General features: G+C 48.6%; 1 protein-coding gene across 10 annotated transcripts in view; it reads left to right on the top strand.

Moving 5' to 3' along the window:
- The first annotated feature begins 361 nt into the window (after positions 1-361).
- The window catches only part of ZMYND8 (zinc finger, MYND-type containing 8), a 96,554-nt gene continuing 78,493 nt past the window's right edge, over positions 362-18,422 (top strand). For 4 of the 10 annotated variants that reach the window (XM_004687455.2, XM_004687452.2, XM_012728241.1 and 1 more), the window contains exons 1-2: positions 370-603; positions 9,160-9,230. In XM_004687455.2, the coding sequence (XP_004687512.1) occupies positions 590-603; positions 9,160-9,230 (85 nt within the window). In that variant the 5' untranslated portion in view covers positions 370-589. Of the gene's footprint in view, positions 604-888; positions 893-1,055; positions 1,208-5,389; positions 5,501-5,868; positions 6,091-6,506; positions 6,647-9,159; positions 9,231-18,422 lie in introns of those variants that run through there. The other 6 variants (XM_004687451.2, XM_012728239.1, XM_012728240.1 and 3 more) reach the window with 6 other exon arrangements.

Raw genomic sequence — 18,422 nt, 5'->3', positions numbered from 1 at the left:
GCCTGCCTCCAGCCCCTTTCCTTTGCCCTCTATGCTGCTTCCCTGGGGTTCCCTTCTCTTCGGCTTCCCTTTTTCCCAGGGAGGTCGATCCTTCTGGATTGTTCTGGTAAAGGGCCAGCCTTCCCTTCTAGCCAGGGGAGCTGCTTCTGTGGGGGCAGGTGAGGGTGAGCCCTTCCAGCTCACCCCCAAAACTCCCTCTCCAGTGGCACCCGGGCCTCAGGCTCTGTGGCAGCAGGTCAGGCTGGCTGCACTGGTTTGTCCGTGCCGGGAAATCTAGCCAGGGTGTGGGAGAAGTGCATCTGGGGGCCCCTTTCCCAAGTTTTCCTTGCAGCAAAAGGCCTAGCTTAGCCTGTCTTTTTCTATGCACAGGATGGCTCTTGCTCACCAGAGCCTCACAAAGATAATCGCTCAGGAAGTGTTTCAGCCAATCCCGGGCGACTTTACACTCCGATTTGCTGGGGCAGCCAATCGGAGATGAGCTTTTATTAGGCGGCCAGATCATCAAGCCGAAGTGCCAAACCCTTTTTCTGTGAGAACTAGGAGCCTGTCCTCCATGTTTTATAAGTATTGACATTACACAGTGTTAACAATGCATCCACAGAGGTAAGCTCGACTTTTTAACCATCTTTTCTCCCCCTCCCTCTGAGACATCCGAATTGTGGGCGAGCAGTGTGATTTCTCTGTGGCTGCCGTGCCACAGTCACCCCCACAGCACTTAGGTTAACTTGGAACTGTTTAGAGAGAATTTTTTTTTTTTTTTTTTTTGCTTTCTTGGGTCACATGGCTAAGTAGCCATTAGCCATAGCTTGAATTTGCAAACTGGCAAGGGCCTGCAATACCTTTTCTTCCACCAGGACATGGTGTTTCTGGAATAGTTTGAAGCTAGATCCTGGTATGTCAAAAAAAGAAGCTTTTTTTTTTTCCTCCTTTTTCTTTCTCTCTCTTTCTCTGAGCAGTCACCCCCCTCCCCTGCACTATTGTCTTCTCTGTGTCACATGCCTGCTGGGGGAAGAAAATGGAAGGTAAGCAAAGCAGGCTCCTCTCCAAGGAGACCTCATAGCAGCAGAGCAAAGCAGGCAAGTTTACCTCTCCAAAGAGGTTCTGGGAAGGCTGGACTAAGTTCTGACAAGAGAGGACGTGTGTTTGAAAAAGAACCCAGCCCTCAGCAGTGCAGTGCTAGGGCGAGATCCCAGCTCCTGGGGCCTAGGTGGGTGGTGTGCTGTCTCTACATGGTCTGTTTTCTCCCTACAGGGCTTCTTCACTTGAAACTACATTGTTCAGCCTTTTTTCCTGACTTCTGTTGATACAGAGTGTTCTTCTGCAAGCCAGCCTACAGCCAGCAAATGTTTCTGAAAGTGTTTTCTAGGCTTTGGTGGAAGTTTTTTGGAGTAGGGATGGGGATTGGGGGTGTGTGTGTGGGGGGATGTTGGACAACATCCTGTAATAAATCTGTGAGGACTCTTTCTGAATCCCTTAGCTTGCTACTCTTGCATGATTTTCAATGAACTAATGTGTCTTTTATCCTGGTTTTCAGTTTCCTTTTGCTTTTTTACATTGTATCCGCCTCTGCCCTCCTGGGTGATAGAGGGCAGAGGAAATAAAACCATGTCTGTGGCTCATGACAGCATTCCATATTCAGTTGTTGGGTTGTGTTGTTGTGGTGTGTGTGTGTTTTTCATAATTCCATGTAACTGTTTGAAAAAAAAATTCCTTTTTGATCAAGTCCCAAATCTGCCAGCCTATTTTCTCTTCTTAACTGTGGAAAAATGAGACGGTGGCTTGAACATTTGCAGGGTAAGTAAAACAGCCCATTTCCTCTGTGGCCACGGATGGAGTTTGGCAAACATTTGGGGGCTGTTCTTACTGGGGGGGGGGAGTCTGGGCTAAAGCAGTGGGGGCTTTTCACTAGCAGGAACCAAATGAGGGCTTTTTAAATAGTGGCTTGATTTTAGGGGACTGCTTGAATCCACTGCTTGTCCTGATAACCTGCAGCTAGGATTGAGGATTACACTTCCTGTTTACCCCCAACCAGGGGAGAAATGTTTACTTCATTGTGCCTTGCCTCAGAGACTTTTTAAATTGGGTTTGTTGGATGTTAGAACTCTGGGTAGGTGATCTGTTTGTGCAGTGTAACTGAAGTGCTCCGCTCCTAGGGTCACAGAGTCTTAAACATGGGTGAGGCAGGGGCTGGTGTGTGTGTTGGTGTGAGCACATAATGTTTTGGGGTACTTTTAGGGTACTTACCTGTAGTGCAAAATCCCATTCACCACCAAACTTGCTTTGATGCAGGACTCGCTGAATTCCAGATCTGGCCTTTTTCCAGGCCAGACCCACACATCAGCATGCCCGCTTGTCTTTCCTTAGGCTTTAGTTTTCGCTTTTTACCTTTCTCCAGCTGTAGCTAGAACTTAAGGAGGAAAAAAGTACTTTTGTTTAGTCAGTGTTTCCTTCAGAATTTCCCTGGAAGTTCACTACATAAATTTCCAGCCTGGACACCCATCCAGAATAACTGTAAATGGTGGAAAAATATTCAGTGGCTGTTATGCCAACTTTATTGAGTCAATAACTCTTTTTCTTTTCGTATCCACCTAGCCACCTTTTAGCATCCATTGGAAAAAGGCTCATTTAATAAGGAGAAATGTACTGAACTCTCAGTTGAGAAAACTGTGTTAAGACAGGACCAGCCTCTTAGAATAAAAATACAGGCAGCTGATGTTACCAACTCAAAACTAAACTGCTAGTACCCCACACAAGTTAAGTCCAGACACTTAGCTCTTTTCTTTGTTCTTATCTCCTGGCTGTAAATGGAAATTACATATTGAGGTTCTTGTGGCCTCCCTAGAAGCAATATCTAATCACAAGATTCCTGGTTTGGTGCCTCCAGTGTTTGTATAATGGTGTGTTTGTTGGATGGGAAGGAAACCTAAGGGCAAGGCATTTGTCCTTTAAAAGCTTGCATTAAAATGGCTCCCACAGGTTTGCAAAGCCAAGATCTGTTTTCAAGTGGGCGGCTCCAGCAAGTTCCCAGCCCTGGACCAGGCCAGCCACAGTTCCCTGGTACTGTGGCCACCACCAAGCACGAGTCTGTAAAATATTAATTGCTTTCAAAGTCGCCTTATTTCCCAGTTTCACTAAGGGTAAAAAGTGAGTCTGCATTGCAGCCAGACTAGCTAGTGGGCCAGTAATGCTGCTCACACAGCAGCAGCCCAATGGGCTTCCTCTCTCAGCTTTTGAACCAATAGACTTGGAGGAAAGGTTACAGACTGACAATTGCAGTGGCCGGACTGAGAATGGGCCTTCTGGAAATTTCTACCATCTTTGTTCTTTTTAGGAAAAGCAGATCCACCAAGCGGAAGAGACTTCTACATTCCATTCCTAGGGCATCTCCCCCACCCTGTTGTCTTCCTTTTTTTTTTTTTTTAAACGATCAAGGTAGTAGAATGTTCTTTATGCCACTGCCACGTTTATAATTTACAGCGGGAGGAACAGAACAGGGCTGTTTTCCTTTCTCCTTCTGCCTCCTCAAGTCCCCAAAGAGGATGCACAGCTGCAAGGAACAAACACAGAGACACTGGAGCTTTTGATTCGTCTCCTTCTCCGTCCCCCCCCCCCCTTTCCTTCAAGACCCTCCAGGATGGATTCACTTTCTGCTTTGGGAAATTAAGTGGCATTCACATGGGGGAGGGGGAGGCTTTTATTAGCTCCAGAAAATGGTCAGTGTTCTGTCTATAACTAGGAATTAATTATATATAATCACTCAGTAAACTTTCTACAGAGTTTTTCTAATTGCTGCGAATGTAGTTAGCCTGTTGGAGCTGAGTCCAGTTACTTTTATAATTAACAGCTCAAAGATTCGAGTCAGAAAGAAAGAAAGAACCAACAGGGCCTCTTGGATTATAAATTAGGGATGAAAATAATAGCTTTTCCCCCTTTCTTGCTTGTAACCCCTTTTCTTTTTCAACAAAACACCCCCCCCCTTCTTTCTCTGGGAGAATAGTAGGGAATCTGCTTCAGGTCTTAAATGGGGGTGGGGGGGGTCGCAAATGAGTCACTTTAAGAAAGCAGGGTGACAGTAATCCAGAAAACCCTCAAGGCAAAGGTAGGTTTTTCAAAAGTCCAACCACGTCAAATGTGTGATCTCTTTGTTTCTTTTGCCTTCTTTCTCCTCTCCTGTGGCACAGGCAGCAAACATTTGTCAGCTGAGAAGCCCCAGATCTGGCTGGCTTTGCCTCTGGTTGACCCTGAACAGAAAGACACATGCAAAAAGTGCCTTCGCCAGCCCACAGCAGAGGTTTAGTCAGGGAAGCTGTTTAGAGGCTCCTCCATTGCTCTTCGATGCAAAAGCAAGTCGGGATTCACCCAGGCTCCAGGTTGCTAGGGCTGCCCTCCCCCCACGCTCCTTCCAGATAAACAAGCAGGCGGGAGCCATTTCAGCACTGCAGCTCGAGTGCTGCCAGCCTGTCCCTCCTCATCAAGATTACCTACCCACCCGCCCTCGCCCTGGCACAGCCTTGGGCTCCATGCCCTCCTTTCTCCCCTGGAGCTGAAAAGCAGTCACCTTGAAACTCCCCACACACAGCTCCAGCCGAGTTCTGAGGCCAATCCTCAGACCTGTAACAGTAAATTACATTATCCACTATGAGGCTATTAGTTCGGCCTCTGAAAGCTGGTTTTGCACAAACCCATTGTTAATTTTCAGGGCTCTGTTGGGGGTGGACAAAAATCTAATTTGTGAGTATCCTGAGCGTTGGCTCAGGGAATGTTTACTGTTGTTTCTTCTCTGCAGACCGGATTGTCTTGCCTTGATGTTAACTGTCTTGAGACTGGCTGGGTATTCGGTGGTCGTTTGCAGGCATATAAACAGCCTTTTCTTTCACCTTGGCCTCAGACTGGGGTGCCTTGACCTGAGACTGGGGTGCAGCCCTTGCGCCTGACTTTTCGGCTGCCTGTTGTCCGTGAAGCACTCTGACTGCACCCAGCTTCCTTTAGGGATGGATATGAAGCTGGATTTTAATAATCCAAGAAGGGGGAATGGGTTTCCACCCCCTTTTCCCCAGCCTGCTCCCTGCTAGCATTTTCCTGTCTGCACAGACACCTGTCTGTCTGCAGGATGTGCCACAGGGCTGCATAATTCCTAACCTTCCACCCACCTAATTCCAGGGCCAGGGGGCCTCATCCCAGCCTCATGGTGAAGGCTCAGGATCTGAAAAGGGAAGGGTTTTCCTTAGGAACCTGTGACTTCACAAACTCTCCCTGTCATTGCAGATTTTTTTTAAGCTTCACAACGTTGGGTTGCTGGTGTCCTTATGTTGAGCCTTCCCTACTTCTGAGATTTAGGAAGGTGGCTTTGAAACTAGCAGGGCTGCTTAAACAAGAACTACAGCTATTGAACAAACTGCTACCATTTTAGCTTCAATACAGGAATGAGGCAGTGTTGCCAGACGCCATTTTAAGAATCCTGCATAAATAGCTTAGCTACCGATGACTCTGCCTGTTTTAGGTGAGTGCTTATATAAAGCGGCTCTGCTAGTCATTCCCTTCTCCCTTCCCCCAATTTTTAAGAAAATTAATTGCAGATTTAGGGAAGCATGTTTTTTTTTTTTTATTACTACTATGATGTTCACTATTTTGTGATCTAGAAGAGGAAGATGTTGTGTCTTGGGGATTAAATATTTCTTACAGCCTGGACCAGTTTGGTATTTTGAATGAAAGTAAAAAGCTGAAGGCACAGTCCTTTGGAATGATGCATGATTCTTGAATTGCTGTGCGATGGTCCTCTGCTGTACAACCAGACTTGTGCATGCTGGTTATATATGCTGGATGGGTTGGCTATTCTTGGTTAAAAGTCAAATAGTAGGGCACTTGGGGAAAAGAAATATCTGGGCATTGTGTATCCAGGCATTTTCCTGTCAAAACTAGATGTTTTCTTTTCTCTCTCTTTTGGAAGGGTTGAGGGGATGTGATTCCTGGGAATTACGGACCAGCCTTGAGTCCTCAGAATTAATAATCAGAAGGCTTAAAACATCTCGGCGGTGCAGCAGTTCATCTGCAACTTTTAATTGCTCTTTTTCAGTGCATGCAGGTTAAGAAGTAAGCATAGGTTTTCTTACTCAGGCATTGGGGGAGAAATCTTGGTTTTTCTGCTGGGACTGGATGGGATGGTCTTGGTTTTATTTGCAGGACTGTTATTTCTTCTTTAATTGCCTGAACTGTATCAGTTTGTGAAATCCAGACGCATGGGGCAAATGTTAGTGCAGACATCGTATTAGACATCGTATACAACTAGTTGATGATCTTATTTTCCTGTTGGGGTGAGAGGCTGTTGTTGGTTTTTAAGCTTATTTTACCCTTTTCTTTAGCGGCCCCCGACTGGGGGGGGGGGAAGTAATGTCAGTTTGAAACAAGGGCTTGTTGTTCCATTGTTTTGATTTAAATAATCGTGATTGCTGGGAGCTAGCAGATAAGGAAGGAAAGATGCTCTATGTTTCTAAGACTTTAATGTGTTAATGACAAGAGTTCAAAGTCTTTTCTCCAGATGCAGCTGCTTTTTCTTTTCAACAATTATTGTTATTTGACTGCCTTTCCTCCAAAATGAATGAACACTCCTTAACCAAAATTGACCAAGATCTGTGGGGCATTCAGACAGGTACAAATCTTTTCTTCACCACTTTTGATGTAATGTTCATAGTTTTTTCCCTAATAACATTCTAGGACTTGACACTGAAAAAAAAAAAAAAAAAAAACCCAGCAGATCAGCGGTGTAGAAAAAAGGAAGTCCCTTTAGATGTGGCTATTCAAAATGACTAATTTTGCATTCTGGTCTTTGCTTTTGTAAATGAAGTTTTTTTTTTTCTTGTAATGCATAGACACTGCAGTTCCTGTAGTCATATACAAGTTGGTGTGTGTGCATGGATTCCCTTTGAAAGGACGGTTTGTTGATCTGTGAAAAGGATAATTTTCTGAAATTGTTGTGCTTGAAATCGTTGGCTAAGGCTGGTGGTGCTATTGCTAAGTTAGGTGATTGTGGTGTACCCACTTGTAATACTTGGAAAAATAAAACAGCTTAACTTTTTTCCCTCTCTTTCCTGCTGCAGGATTGATTATCTTAAACTCCACAGCAAATAGCCACCACCTAACTAGTCTGCATTTTCTGAGTCTCTCAGCAGCATTCCTGGCTGTGCATTCAGCCCCTCTAGGCGGTGACAAGCCAAATAATTGTTCTCTTGAATGTGGCCCTCCTCTGTGATCAATACACCTTCGAATGTTTTCATCACTGCAGAAATCCTTCAAGTGGGTTTCGGGGCCCTGTGATAGATAATTGTTCTTCACAGCCGTGCATTTTGGTGGGATCCCAGATTAGCGTTTTCTGCATCACTCAAAATATGGGATCAGTTTCAAGAAGTTTAAGATTTCACATAACTTTATGCTAGAGAGGGAAACAATTCTCGGCCCTAGAAAGATCAAGGGTGCTGTTTGTTCTTTTGAAGTTCTACCCATCTGTGGGGGTTGCATGAGGCTTTTGTTAACATTTACTTCCAGTCACCCCATACAGAAGCCAGTGCAGCATCCATCTGGACAACCTGTGTATGTTGCAGGCAGAATATGCTTCTGAGTTATGAATGTTGCCTCTTAAGTTGCAGTGAAAAACATGAGTGCTAAAATCCCGGTCTACACAGCACTGTAGTATCATTGCATGTTGGGGTGTATTGACAATGAATGGATTGCTTTCTTCAGATGAAAGCCATTTGTGACATGTCACTTGTTTCTTGGTGATTTCTTTGGTGTCATGGGCTGTGTCCAGATGCAGCGTAAATGAAATTGCTAATGGGGTTCAGTATCAGGGAGCTAAATGTATAATCTGATTTCAAACTAGCCTACCCTTTCTCTCTGCTGGGACATGTGAAGTTAGTCTCCAAGTTCTTCTGATTTAATTCTAAGCCCTCGTCTGTTCCTTTTTTACCAACCTTGATCCTCTTCCTACAAAACACAACAGGACTCTCCTATTGCATCGTCATTTTGCCTACAGTTCTAACCTTCTGGGATCTATCTTTTGTCAAAGTCCCACAGGCCACGGAACACAGAAGGGACATTCAAAAGGGACACTCTAATCCTTCTCTTACCCAGCCTCCTCCCTGTCCTGGCTTTGAGACTTCAAAATGGAAAATTCCAGGCATATCAATTGGCGATGTACCCATTTCTTTTCACTTGAGGCACAGGTCAATGGAACTGCATGTGGAGTAATTGCTCAGACTCTTACCACTAAATGCTCGCTAAGGCCCAGAACCTCAAACATTTTGCACCTAGAAAAGCAGGCCCTGACTGACATAGCTTGGGAAGGTATGGGAGCTATGAAGTGAAGTGCTTTCTGTTCATCCGGAATTCCTGCAGGGGGGGAGAGTCTGGCCGCCCTTCCCTCTGTGTGGAGGGGCCAGTTTGCTTTGCTCTCTTCCCAACCCCCAACTCTCTGTCTTTTAAATAATCCTTCCTCATTCCACGTTTGTGGTGGAGGATAATTAGTCACAGCTCAAAAGAGTGCTGAAGGCTCTCCTCAGCCATGCCTACTAGGGAGAAGAAACATCCAGGGTGGGTGGGAGGAGACCCCAGTCCTAATTCCGGGATATATACTGGTTGTTTGCATGTTTTGAAACCAGGTCTTTTACTGCTAGGCATATTTTTCTACTTTGTAATTTAACCTATGTATTTCTCATGTTCCTGCCTTCAGCTGGGAGGTCTGGGAAACACTCTTGCCTTCAGAATTCAGAGACCAGAACTCTGGGTCCCTTGCCAACCACCTCCAACCTGCCTGCCTTCGAACTGGTGTTAAAAAACGAGAAACTTGTTTACTCGGAGGCTGGGTTTTCATTGGTCCAGGGGGTAGATTGTAATTGTGTGTCTAAAAAATGCCTTTTGCATCCCCCACCAGCGCGATAACTGGAGTAGTAATTTGACTTAAAAAAAGAACAACCGAGTGTTTTTGAGAACACTTTAGGAGTCGGAACACTTGGTTTGAAACCAAGTGTGGGTTTCTTTCCCCCCACCCCTGCCTGAGGGTGGGGGATTGTCTTCAAGGTGGGTTTGTTGTGAGAACTTCTAAATAGTTGCCCCCATGGGGCACATCCTCCCTCTACCTAAACATGAACATAATTTGCTCTGTTTCAGCTTGGCTGAAGAGGAAATAAAAACAGAACAGGAGGTGGGAGAGGGCATGGATATCTCTACTCGCTCCAAAGGTGAGTAAAAACCTTGTATTATATATTCCCGAGGAGAGGAGGAAATTGGAATCTCTCTTTCTTGTTGTAGTGCAGTGGAGTGTGGCTCTGTTGCAACCCTCAGTGATTTTGAGATGTGGAATCTGTGATGGATGAACCTTATTTATGGAGAAATCTCCTCCTTTTGATTGTCTTTCCCGTGCATGTTGGTGGCGGGTCCCCACCTGTCAGGGATGGTCCTGACAGTAAATTCTACGTGTGTATCATGATGGAGGCTGGCTGGCTCCTTCTCTGCGGGGTGACTTTCAGCCATTTAAACAAAAGCATGTTCTTTCTAGAAGCAACCATAGTCACCAGTGCTGCTGGGCTTGTGATTTTAATGTCAGGCCTCTTTGGAACTGCAGAAGTGGAACATCCTTGGCCTGCTTGATTGGAAAACAGTGATTTGGTTAGATAGGAAAAGGAAGCGTGGAACTTTCTGGAATGTTGGGGTCATTTTGTCCATTTAGGACAAAACTTAGCACATCAGAACCAACAGGATTTAGGGTTTTACTCAGAATCCTAGACTCCCCAAAGTCTCCTAAAGGAGGTACTGTTCCTTGGGTCCAAAAGGAACTGTTCTGTGCTTTGGCCTCCAAGGTGCTTTTAAAGAAATGGCCCCAGAGCATTTTCCGTATCTTTGGTTGTACCTGGTTATTTCTGTGAGCCATCTCCGCACGCCTGCACCAGCACACATCTGGGGATGGTGTGTGTGTGTGTGTGGGGGGCAGGGCTGGAGAGAGGCTCCTACAGTCTGCCAGAGAGTGGTGCCCACTGAGAAGGACCCTATGAAAAAGCAGCTCCCAAGGCACCTGCAGCAACAGAGCTGTTGGGAAGATTTTTCCGAGACGGCGTGTTGTTTTGGGCAGAGCTGAGGGTCAGCCGGTAAAGCCTCACCTGGGAAGTGGGGCGGGGGGCCGGGCCGGGGTCTGGCCTGCCAGGCCATGCGGGAGGAGGGGTGGCCTCTGCCTCTGCCCCGCGCTTCTCTTCTTTGTGAAATGGGTGCTGCAGCAGATGCCAAGTGTCCTTCCTCCTCGTGCTCCTTTCCCTGGCTGTGCTTTCTCTCACGTGCTCTTCTGTGGTGAGGTGTTTGCTGCCCGGCTTTGCGGATGAGGAAGCTGAGGTGCTGTACTGTGAGCAGCACAAGAGATGAACCCCTGAAGTGCTGTCTTCGGGGGGGCTGTTCCTTTCCTGGGCACTGGGGTGGCTGAGTGGCCGGGAGCTTCACTGTGGGGACCTCTTCAAAAGGGTCAGAGCCGCAGATGGTCAAAGGGCGGGGGGCAGCTGTGCACAGGGCCCCCCTCTGTCCCCCAGGGGAGACTGCTCTTCTCCTTCCCTGTAAGCGTGCGGACCCTGTTCTCATCTTCCAAACCCTCGGATGCCCCTGGCTCTCTACCAGGCATTATCTGCCTCGTTTGTGCCTCCCAAAGTGTGGCCCCCTGGGGTCCCCAGCATCCTCTTTCTTACTGTCCCCTGCTAGTCTCCCAACAGCAGTTGGGGCCTCTTGAGAAACGTAGACCAGATCCACCTCACCTGGACTGACGCCCTGCACTGACCTCCAATGTCCTTAGGCTCGAGGCTGAGGTTACCTTCAGCCTGTGACCTTCCTGTGTAGGCCCGAGCTGTCCACCTGGTGACATCATTCACCTGGTGACATTTCTCCGCCGGGCTCCGTGGAGCGCCCTCCCTTCCTGGGGCTCCCAGGTGTGCTGTGTTCTTCGCAGGGAACAGGCTGCCCTAGGTCTGGCTCGTCCTCATCTTGTGCTGCCGGGCGTCATCTCCTGCAGAGGCCTCTCGCCGTCACCCAGCCCAGGCCAGCCATTCCATCCTTTTCAGTTATATTTTAAAAATCAACTTCCAATTGGAGAGCAGTTTCTGGTTTTTGGATGAGTCGTGAAGATGGGTTGCGCTCCTGGGACCGCCCCACCTCTGCCGACACGGTTTTCTGTTGACACGCGCCTCTTTTGTTCCAAGTGGTAACTCGGACTGGTGCCTCTTTCCTTGGTTTCCCTCTGCTGTTAGTGTCCCGTCCAGGAGAGCCCCTTGCAGCCCTTCAACATCCCTCACATGGCTTGGTGTGACAATTTCCAGGATTTTGCTCTTTTTTTTTAGATTTTTATTTATGCACATAAGAACTGGGGTGCAGCCAGAGGGGTGTGTGTGTGTTTGAGGGATGTTGAGAGGATTCACCAGACAGAGTGGGGAACAGAACAGGCAGATGGATGAAGCACACTGCTGAGGGGAGCAGCAGGGAGATAGGAGAGGTCTGCGGCACCTTGTAGGTCAGCTCCTGGGCGGGGATTGGACTCAGTTTGCAGTGGCTGTGGACAGCTTGATAGCTCTGAGATTTTAGCCCTTACCCCCCCCCCCCCTTTATGACCTTGATAATTTTGAGGAGGTCTGCCTCAGGCATGTGGCGGATGCTCCTCTGTGGCATTAGTGGGTGCTTTGCTCCTGACTGGCCTGAGGTGAGTCGGGGTTAAGGGCCTTGGGAGGAGAGGCCTCACAGTGAGTGTCCTTTTTATACATCGTGTTAGAGGTGCACATTACCCTGTGATCTAGCAAGGGTGAAGTTGACTTTGATTACCTGGCTGGGGCAGCCGAGGCTCCCCCTTTCCCATACTGTCCTCTTGGAAAGGGACTTAAAAGGATGGAGTGAGGAGTCACTGCCTGCCACCTCGCAGCTCGACTGTCTGCAGTTATTTGGAACCCCGTAGAGATTCGTCTCTCGGTCTCTCCTCCTGTTTATGTCTGGCAGTGTGGATGCAGTTATTTTATATTTTGGGTTATAGTTCAGTGCTCTTTAATTATTTTATTGCTCAAATTTTGCTACCTTTGGCCTCTGGGAGCACTTGCAGGTGGCTCCTCTGTCCCTTTGACGTCATCATGGGATTGATGATTGATTGATTGATGGATGATTCAACATTCTTACTTAGGCCACAGTAAGATGCTCTTGGCTCATCTTGGGTATTTTCTGCCTCAACCCTACAATTAGCTATTTCCCCAAGGAAGCCCTGGTTCCTTTAGTTAAGAGAATAGTTTTAGAAACCAAGATGTGGGGGCTGAGTGTGCTCATTGTTGCTGAGGTATCTTTGCTTCTTGGTCTTCCGAGCTGACAGAGCAAGGAACAGTGTGGGCACAGGCGTCTGTAAGTGTTTCTACATGTATCCATCTGCAGCAGGCCAGACAGGAGTTCAGGAGTTCATGCACTGAGCCTTCTCATCGTCACCTGGGGCATCCCTCCTCCCTCTTACTTCCTTCTCTGACCCCCAGTCCCATGGAGAGAACACTGCTCCCAAATCTGCCTTCTTTTTCATTTGTTTCTTATTTTCTGGTACATTTCAACCTTATCTGCAGTGTACAGTGGATATACACAGATATCCAAGTGTGTATTCACTTGTGGGGACACAGTGTACCTCAAGATAACCGAGTATGTGTAGCCATCCAGAAAATTCTTCAGGGTCATTCCAGACTTGCTTCATAGCCCTTGTCTGAGGTCTTGTGTTTCTTATTTTGTGTGTGTGGATGTTTCCTTGGCTACAGTGTAGACTCTTCCTGCCCCAGGCCCTAGGTCACCATGTTCCACCCCTCCCTGCCCTTGGAGAGGCAGGCTGGTCCCGAGGGCTCAGCCAGACTCCCCACTGGCCCCTGCCTGTGCCCTGCCTGCCCAGGTCATTCTTTGGGCCCTGCGTTTGCCCTTACAAAGGGGACATGCTAAAGAAAGAGGGTTTTAGGGAAGATTAGGCTTGTTCACAGCTACTGAGTGCTCAAGAAGGGTATCTGGACCTGGTGCGAGATGGCAGCGTGGTTGGATTTGGGGTGACGAGCTTGTATCCCCCTAAATGCACCTTGTGCCGTCGCTTTCCCACGTGCAGCCTCTAGGAGGAGAGACAGTGGAGGTGAGGAGCCAACTCGGGACCGACACCCGCCTGTTGGGTGGGGTGCAGCTACCATGCCAGGCTGCCCAGCTTTGGCTCAAGACTAGGAGAGAGGTGCTCTCCGTTAGTCACATTGACTCCCCCAGGCCTTTGGCTCCCCTGCTCTAGTGGGGAGACCTGGCGGGGGAGGTCCCGGGGTCTCAGGGACATCTTTCTCTCACCCCCAGGGACTGACTGCCTTGGTAGCTTTCTCGGCGTGGACCTGAGCTCCTGCCGTCTGGTGGATGCTTCTGGGTGTAGGGGATATTTCTGACTCCGTAAGGAAATTTGTCAAGCATGGAGTTCTCATGTGGGTTTGGCTGGGCTTTGGAGAGCTGGAGTTGCCCCGTGATGCTTAGAGCACTAACGGGGAGCAGGCCCTTTCAGCCCTGGCTGTCAAAGTCCACGGCATGAGGGTCTGGTTCAACAAACAGGCATTTTTGCAGTTTCTTTTCAAGCGGTTTGGGAAATTCTGTGCTTCTGTCTCTGCTGATGCTGTCAGGGCAGGGTTCTTGGGTTGTGAACAGTGGAAGCCAGAGGAGATGGGCTGGGAGCTGGTCACCCGGGAATGCTGGGCAGGCTGCAGGGCAGGACAGCTCTGGGGAGGGCGGCCAGTGTGCAGCCTGGCAGAGTCCTCGGGGTAACCTCTTCCCTTCAGCCTGGAGAGGACACAAGGCTGGACCCTTCCTCCTAGACACCCCCCCCCCCAAAGAAAAGGTCATTCCTCCAAAGAGGTGCCCACCTGGGCACCATGGGAACCAGCTTATCATTCCCTACTTGCTTCTGGATCACAGGCCATGAACTAAATCATACTAGGGACACTTAGATTCGTCTGCCCTATTGTTACCTCTGGTCCAAGCCCCCTTTCAGCTTCCCCAACTAAATTCCAATTTGTACACCCCCATCCCCCGACACGTCTTCTCTTATTAACGGAGCAATTCCCAAGCCAGTTACTGCCTTTACGCCAGCCTTGGCATTTACGGGAACATTTTAGTGCCTGGGAGACAAAGCTTTCGAGCTTTCAAGATGTCAGGTTGACATTTGTGTCCGAGGGTAATGATGGGCTGAGAGAGGCTCAGGCATAAATTGGAAGCACCGTCTAGATGCCAGGTGTGCGCCTAGCTACTTTCTCCTGAGCGCTGATGCCACGTATTATATGCACATTATTTCACTTGATTCTCCTGACCATGCGAGGATGTACGGCAGCTGCTCCCATTTTATAGTTCAGGAGACCGAGACTGGGACATTAATGAAGTAGCAGGGTGTCGAGCTGGGTTTTTTTTTTTTTATTAAAAAGTTTATTTTTACATCATTTTTCACGAGCTGGGTTTTATCTGTGACTTTAAACCTTTGTCCTTGGGCCTTCCTGGTGGCGCAACGGGTTCAAGCGCAGCGTTGTGAAGGTACCCGCAGCCTCTGCAGCTTGAATTCCATCCCCGGCCAGGGCAGTGACCCACATGGCCGCAGCAGAGGCCTCTGAACTGCCCGCTGTTCCCCTCAGCAGTGTATTTCAGTAGATGTGCCTATTCTGCTCCCCACTCTGGTGAGAGGTCAACCCCCCATCTTGGCCTGTACCCCAATTCTTGTATGTATAACTAAATCTTTCAACTTGCCCCCTCCAAAAAAACCCCCCCAAAACCCAAAAAACTTTTGTCCTTCACCTTGAGCTTTACCCACGGGCTTCAGGGCAGCAGTAGACCAGGCTTCTGGGTCTGGGCCTTTGTGAAGGGCAGAGTAGGGGTCTGCCTCCATCTGAGAGCTCCCCAGACCAGTAGGAATATGGCTTAGCCTGTGCCGGCAGCTGGGATTTTTATTCCTTGTAAAAACCCCCTGTGTAGAGATGGGGCGAAATGTGTAGACAGTTTCTCCGTGAGCATGCACAGACCCAGCGAGACACGTCTCCGGTCAGAAGAGCTGAGGGTTGTCAGTTTGCATTCTCTGCAGAGACTGGGCACCTCTGAGAGCTTGGTCAGAACCAGTCGCTCCAAGGCCAGGGCTTGAGAAGTGATGGCCTTGGCCCGTTCTCGTCTCCCTACAAAAGTGCCCCTGTTTGGGCTGTTGGCATCTTGATCCTGCCTTGTGTGCATTTTGCAGTAATGATGGTGGGGTGCGGATGCCAGGCTGCCAAAGCTGAAACCATTTTTAAAAATGTCTGTGAAATGTCACCCACACAAGAGAACCAGCCACTTGGAAACCATGCAACGGAAGCCCAAGATATTAAAATCTTGAACAGTATCATTCTTGCTGAGATTTGCCTGAGTATGGATATATTTTCAGAGACAGGATGCAGGAGAATATACAATTACAGCAATTTGCTAACCAGCCCCAGACCTTAATTAGTACAGGATCCTCGTTCTCACTGTTGTATGTAAATTAAGACTGTTTCACAAAGGGATTGTTTATGAGGACGGCTAGGAGATAGAGACCTTCTGTCATTTTTTTTCAAGGAAACTCTTTAAGAAAATGTAACCATAAACACTCAAATCACAGCTTGATACAGAAGTGCTGAGAATCTTTCTTTAAAAAAAAAACGAGCATCAGTATTTTTTTTTTTTTAAAGATTTATTTATTTATTCATACAGAACTGGGGTACAGGCCAGAGGCTCAGGGGCGGCGAGAGGCTTCACCAGAGACAGAGTGGGGAGCAGAACAGGCAGATCTACGAAGTACACTGCTGAGGGAAGCAGCGGGCGGGTCAGGAGAGGTCTGCCACGCCATGTGGTCACCTCCGGGGCAGGTGGGGATCGAACTCATGCGGAAGTGGCTTTAGATTCTCAGTGCAGTGCTTTAACCCGCTGCGCCACAGGGAGGGCCCGAGCATCAGTATTTTTAACTCTGTTCTGGCATTCCTACCCCTCTTCCAGCCCAGGAAGCACAGTGCTGTGCTGTGCAATGGGCAGAATTTATTTGCAGCTGAGTTAACAACCAGATTGCCCAACAAGTTGTGACGTCCCGCCACTGAAGATGCCAGAGAACCACTTTCCAAAGGAGAAATCGCATCCTGCCCAGCGTGGGTCTACACCCTGCACCTTTTTCGAGATGCTTGAGGGCAGTCTGTGCTTTGAGCTTTGTGGGTCACCTAGGAAACTTTGCCTTCGTCCAGTTTCTGAAGCCTGACCCGCTTCAGAATGTTGTATGTTGATGTATTATTCTAGAAGACTGTGATCAAAAATGCACCATTTTCAACCTTAGAGAACTAGCTCTTCTTCCAAATAAATGCCTGTAGCGCTAACAGGGTAGGTCTGAGGCCTCCTAGAGATTCTGGTAATTCTGTTGATCTGAAAGCTTCCAGCTAATTCCATTCTGCTCCAGGGATGGTGGAGCCTTTACTGTTGACTTAAGGGGAGCGTGTTTACGAGTTTGAAAGGCCACATCTCATGGTGGCAGGGCGATGGGGTGTTCATGTATAGTGCTTTCCCCCTCAGATTTCCTGGGTACCTAGAGACCCAACATTTCACAAACTTAAAAAAAAAAAAGCTGGCTTTATTGAGGTATAATTCACACATGGGGCAATTCTCCATCTGAAAGTATTTTTTAAATATATTCTCCATGATGGTGTGTGCCATCATCACCATCAAACTGAGATGATTCCATTGAGAAATCCCCACTCGCTGGCAGCCTACCCCTCCTTGCCCCCCCACCCGGCGCCTGCTGGTGGCTCGCTGTACCTGTCTCGGCATGTAGAGGACATGGCGTGTGTGTGTGGCCCTGTGGTAGGTGAGCGTCTGTGTCCAGCCTCTGTCCCTCTGAGCACTGTTTCCAGAACTCCGCCCTGCTGGAGCTGACTCTTGCTCTTTATGGTGGTGCCGTGCGCTCCCTCATCCGTGGCTCTTGCCTCATCGGCTTCTGTACCCACAGACATTTATGTCGCCATGAACGTTCGGATACGAATTTCTGTGTGGATGCGTTTCCATTTCTCTTGGTTCAAAGAGTGGCCTTGTGGGGACGTTGCGTAACTTTTTTTTTAAAGATTTATTTATTTATGCACACAGAACTGGGGTTCATGCCAGAGGTGCAGGGGTGGTGAGAGGATTCACCAGAGACAGTGGGGAGCAGAACAGGCCGACTGATGAAGTCCATTGCTGAGGGGAGCAGCAGGTGGGTCAGGAGGGGTCTGTTGCGCCCTGTGGGTCACCTCTGGGGCAGGGATCGAACTCATGCGGAAGCAGCTTTAACTTCTTAGTGCTGTGCTTTAACCCGCTGCGCCACCAGGGAGGGCCCACCTCGGGCAACTTTATGTTGAGTTTTTGGGCACACGCACAGACCTTTGAACATGCTGAAATTCCTCCCACGTCTGCTCTCTGCCTGTATCTTTCCAGTGAGCACCCTCCCATCTCCTCATTCCTGGCTGCTTGTTCAAAGCCCAATTTCATTTTTTAAAAGATTTATTTATTTATGCATATAGAACTCGGGTACAGGCCAGAAGTGCAGGGCATGAGAGGATTCACCAGAAATAGAGAAGGGAGCAGAACAGACCGACTGAAACACACTGCTGAGGGGAGCAGCCAGTGGGTCAGGAGAGGTCTGCTGTGTCATGTGGGTCACTTCCCTGGCTGGGTATTGAACTCATGCTGAAGCGGCTGTGGTTAGCTTCGCAGTGTGGCTTTAAACCATTGCGCCCCAGGGAGGGGCCCAAAGCCCAATTTCTTAGGAGTGTGTCCCGCACTCATGGCTTGGGTTCCTTGACTCCCTCTGGGGCTGGCGGCCCCTGGTGCCTTCTCCCTGCCCTTCCACATGCGCCGTCATCTCGCGCCCAGCAGATGCCAGGTGGCCATTTCCAGCGAGGGTTTCCAGTCCTCACCTCTCCCTTGAGCTAACAGAGGCACTGACCACTGCTAAATCTTTCTCCTGGAAACCATTTCTTCCCCGACTTTTTTGCCACTGCAGCCTTGGTTTTCTGTTTTCCCAGGTCCTTTTCTCTTCAGCCATTGCAGGTTGGTGTGTCTGGAAGCTTGGCCCTGGCCTCATCTTACCCGGCGTGTTCTTTCCCTGGGCAATCTTCCCCACATCTGTAGCTTTATGACTCACACACTTATGGTTCCAGCCTAGAGTTTTCCTGAGTCATGGGCTCAGTCAGCTGCCCACATGACCTCCCTACTGTTCACGAGTGCTTCAGACTCAGCATGACCAAAACTGACTTCCCATCGCAGCCTGCCCTCAGCACCCCCCTCCCCTCTCCCAGCAAGACACCTGCTTCTCCACCCTGATGAGTGAGCCCAGTCCTGCACCTGAGCCAGGATACCCACTTACCCTCTAC

The sequence above is a fragment of the Condylura cristata genome, unplaced genomic scaffold (assembly GCF_000260355.1).
Source record: "Condylura cristata isolate star-nosed mole 26May11 unplaced genomic scaffold, ConCri1.0 scaffold00022, whole genome shotgun sequence".
Classification (NCBI taxonomy): domain Eukaryota; kingdom Metazoa; phylum Chordata; class Mammalia; order Eulipotyphla; family Talpidae; genus Condylura; species Condylura cristata.
This window is presented reverse-complemented; position numbering and strand designations above follow the sequence as displayed.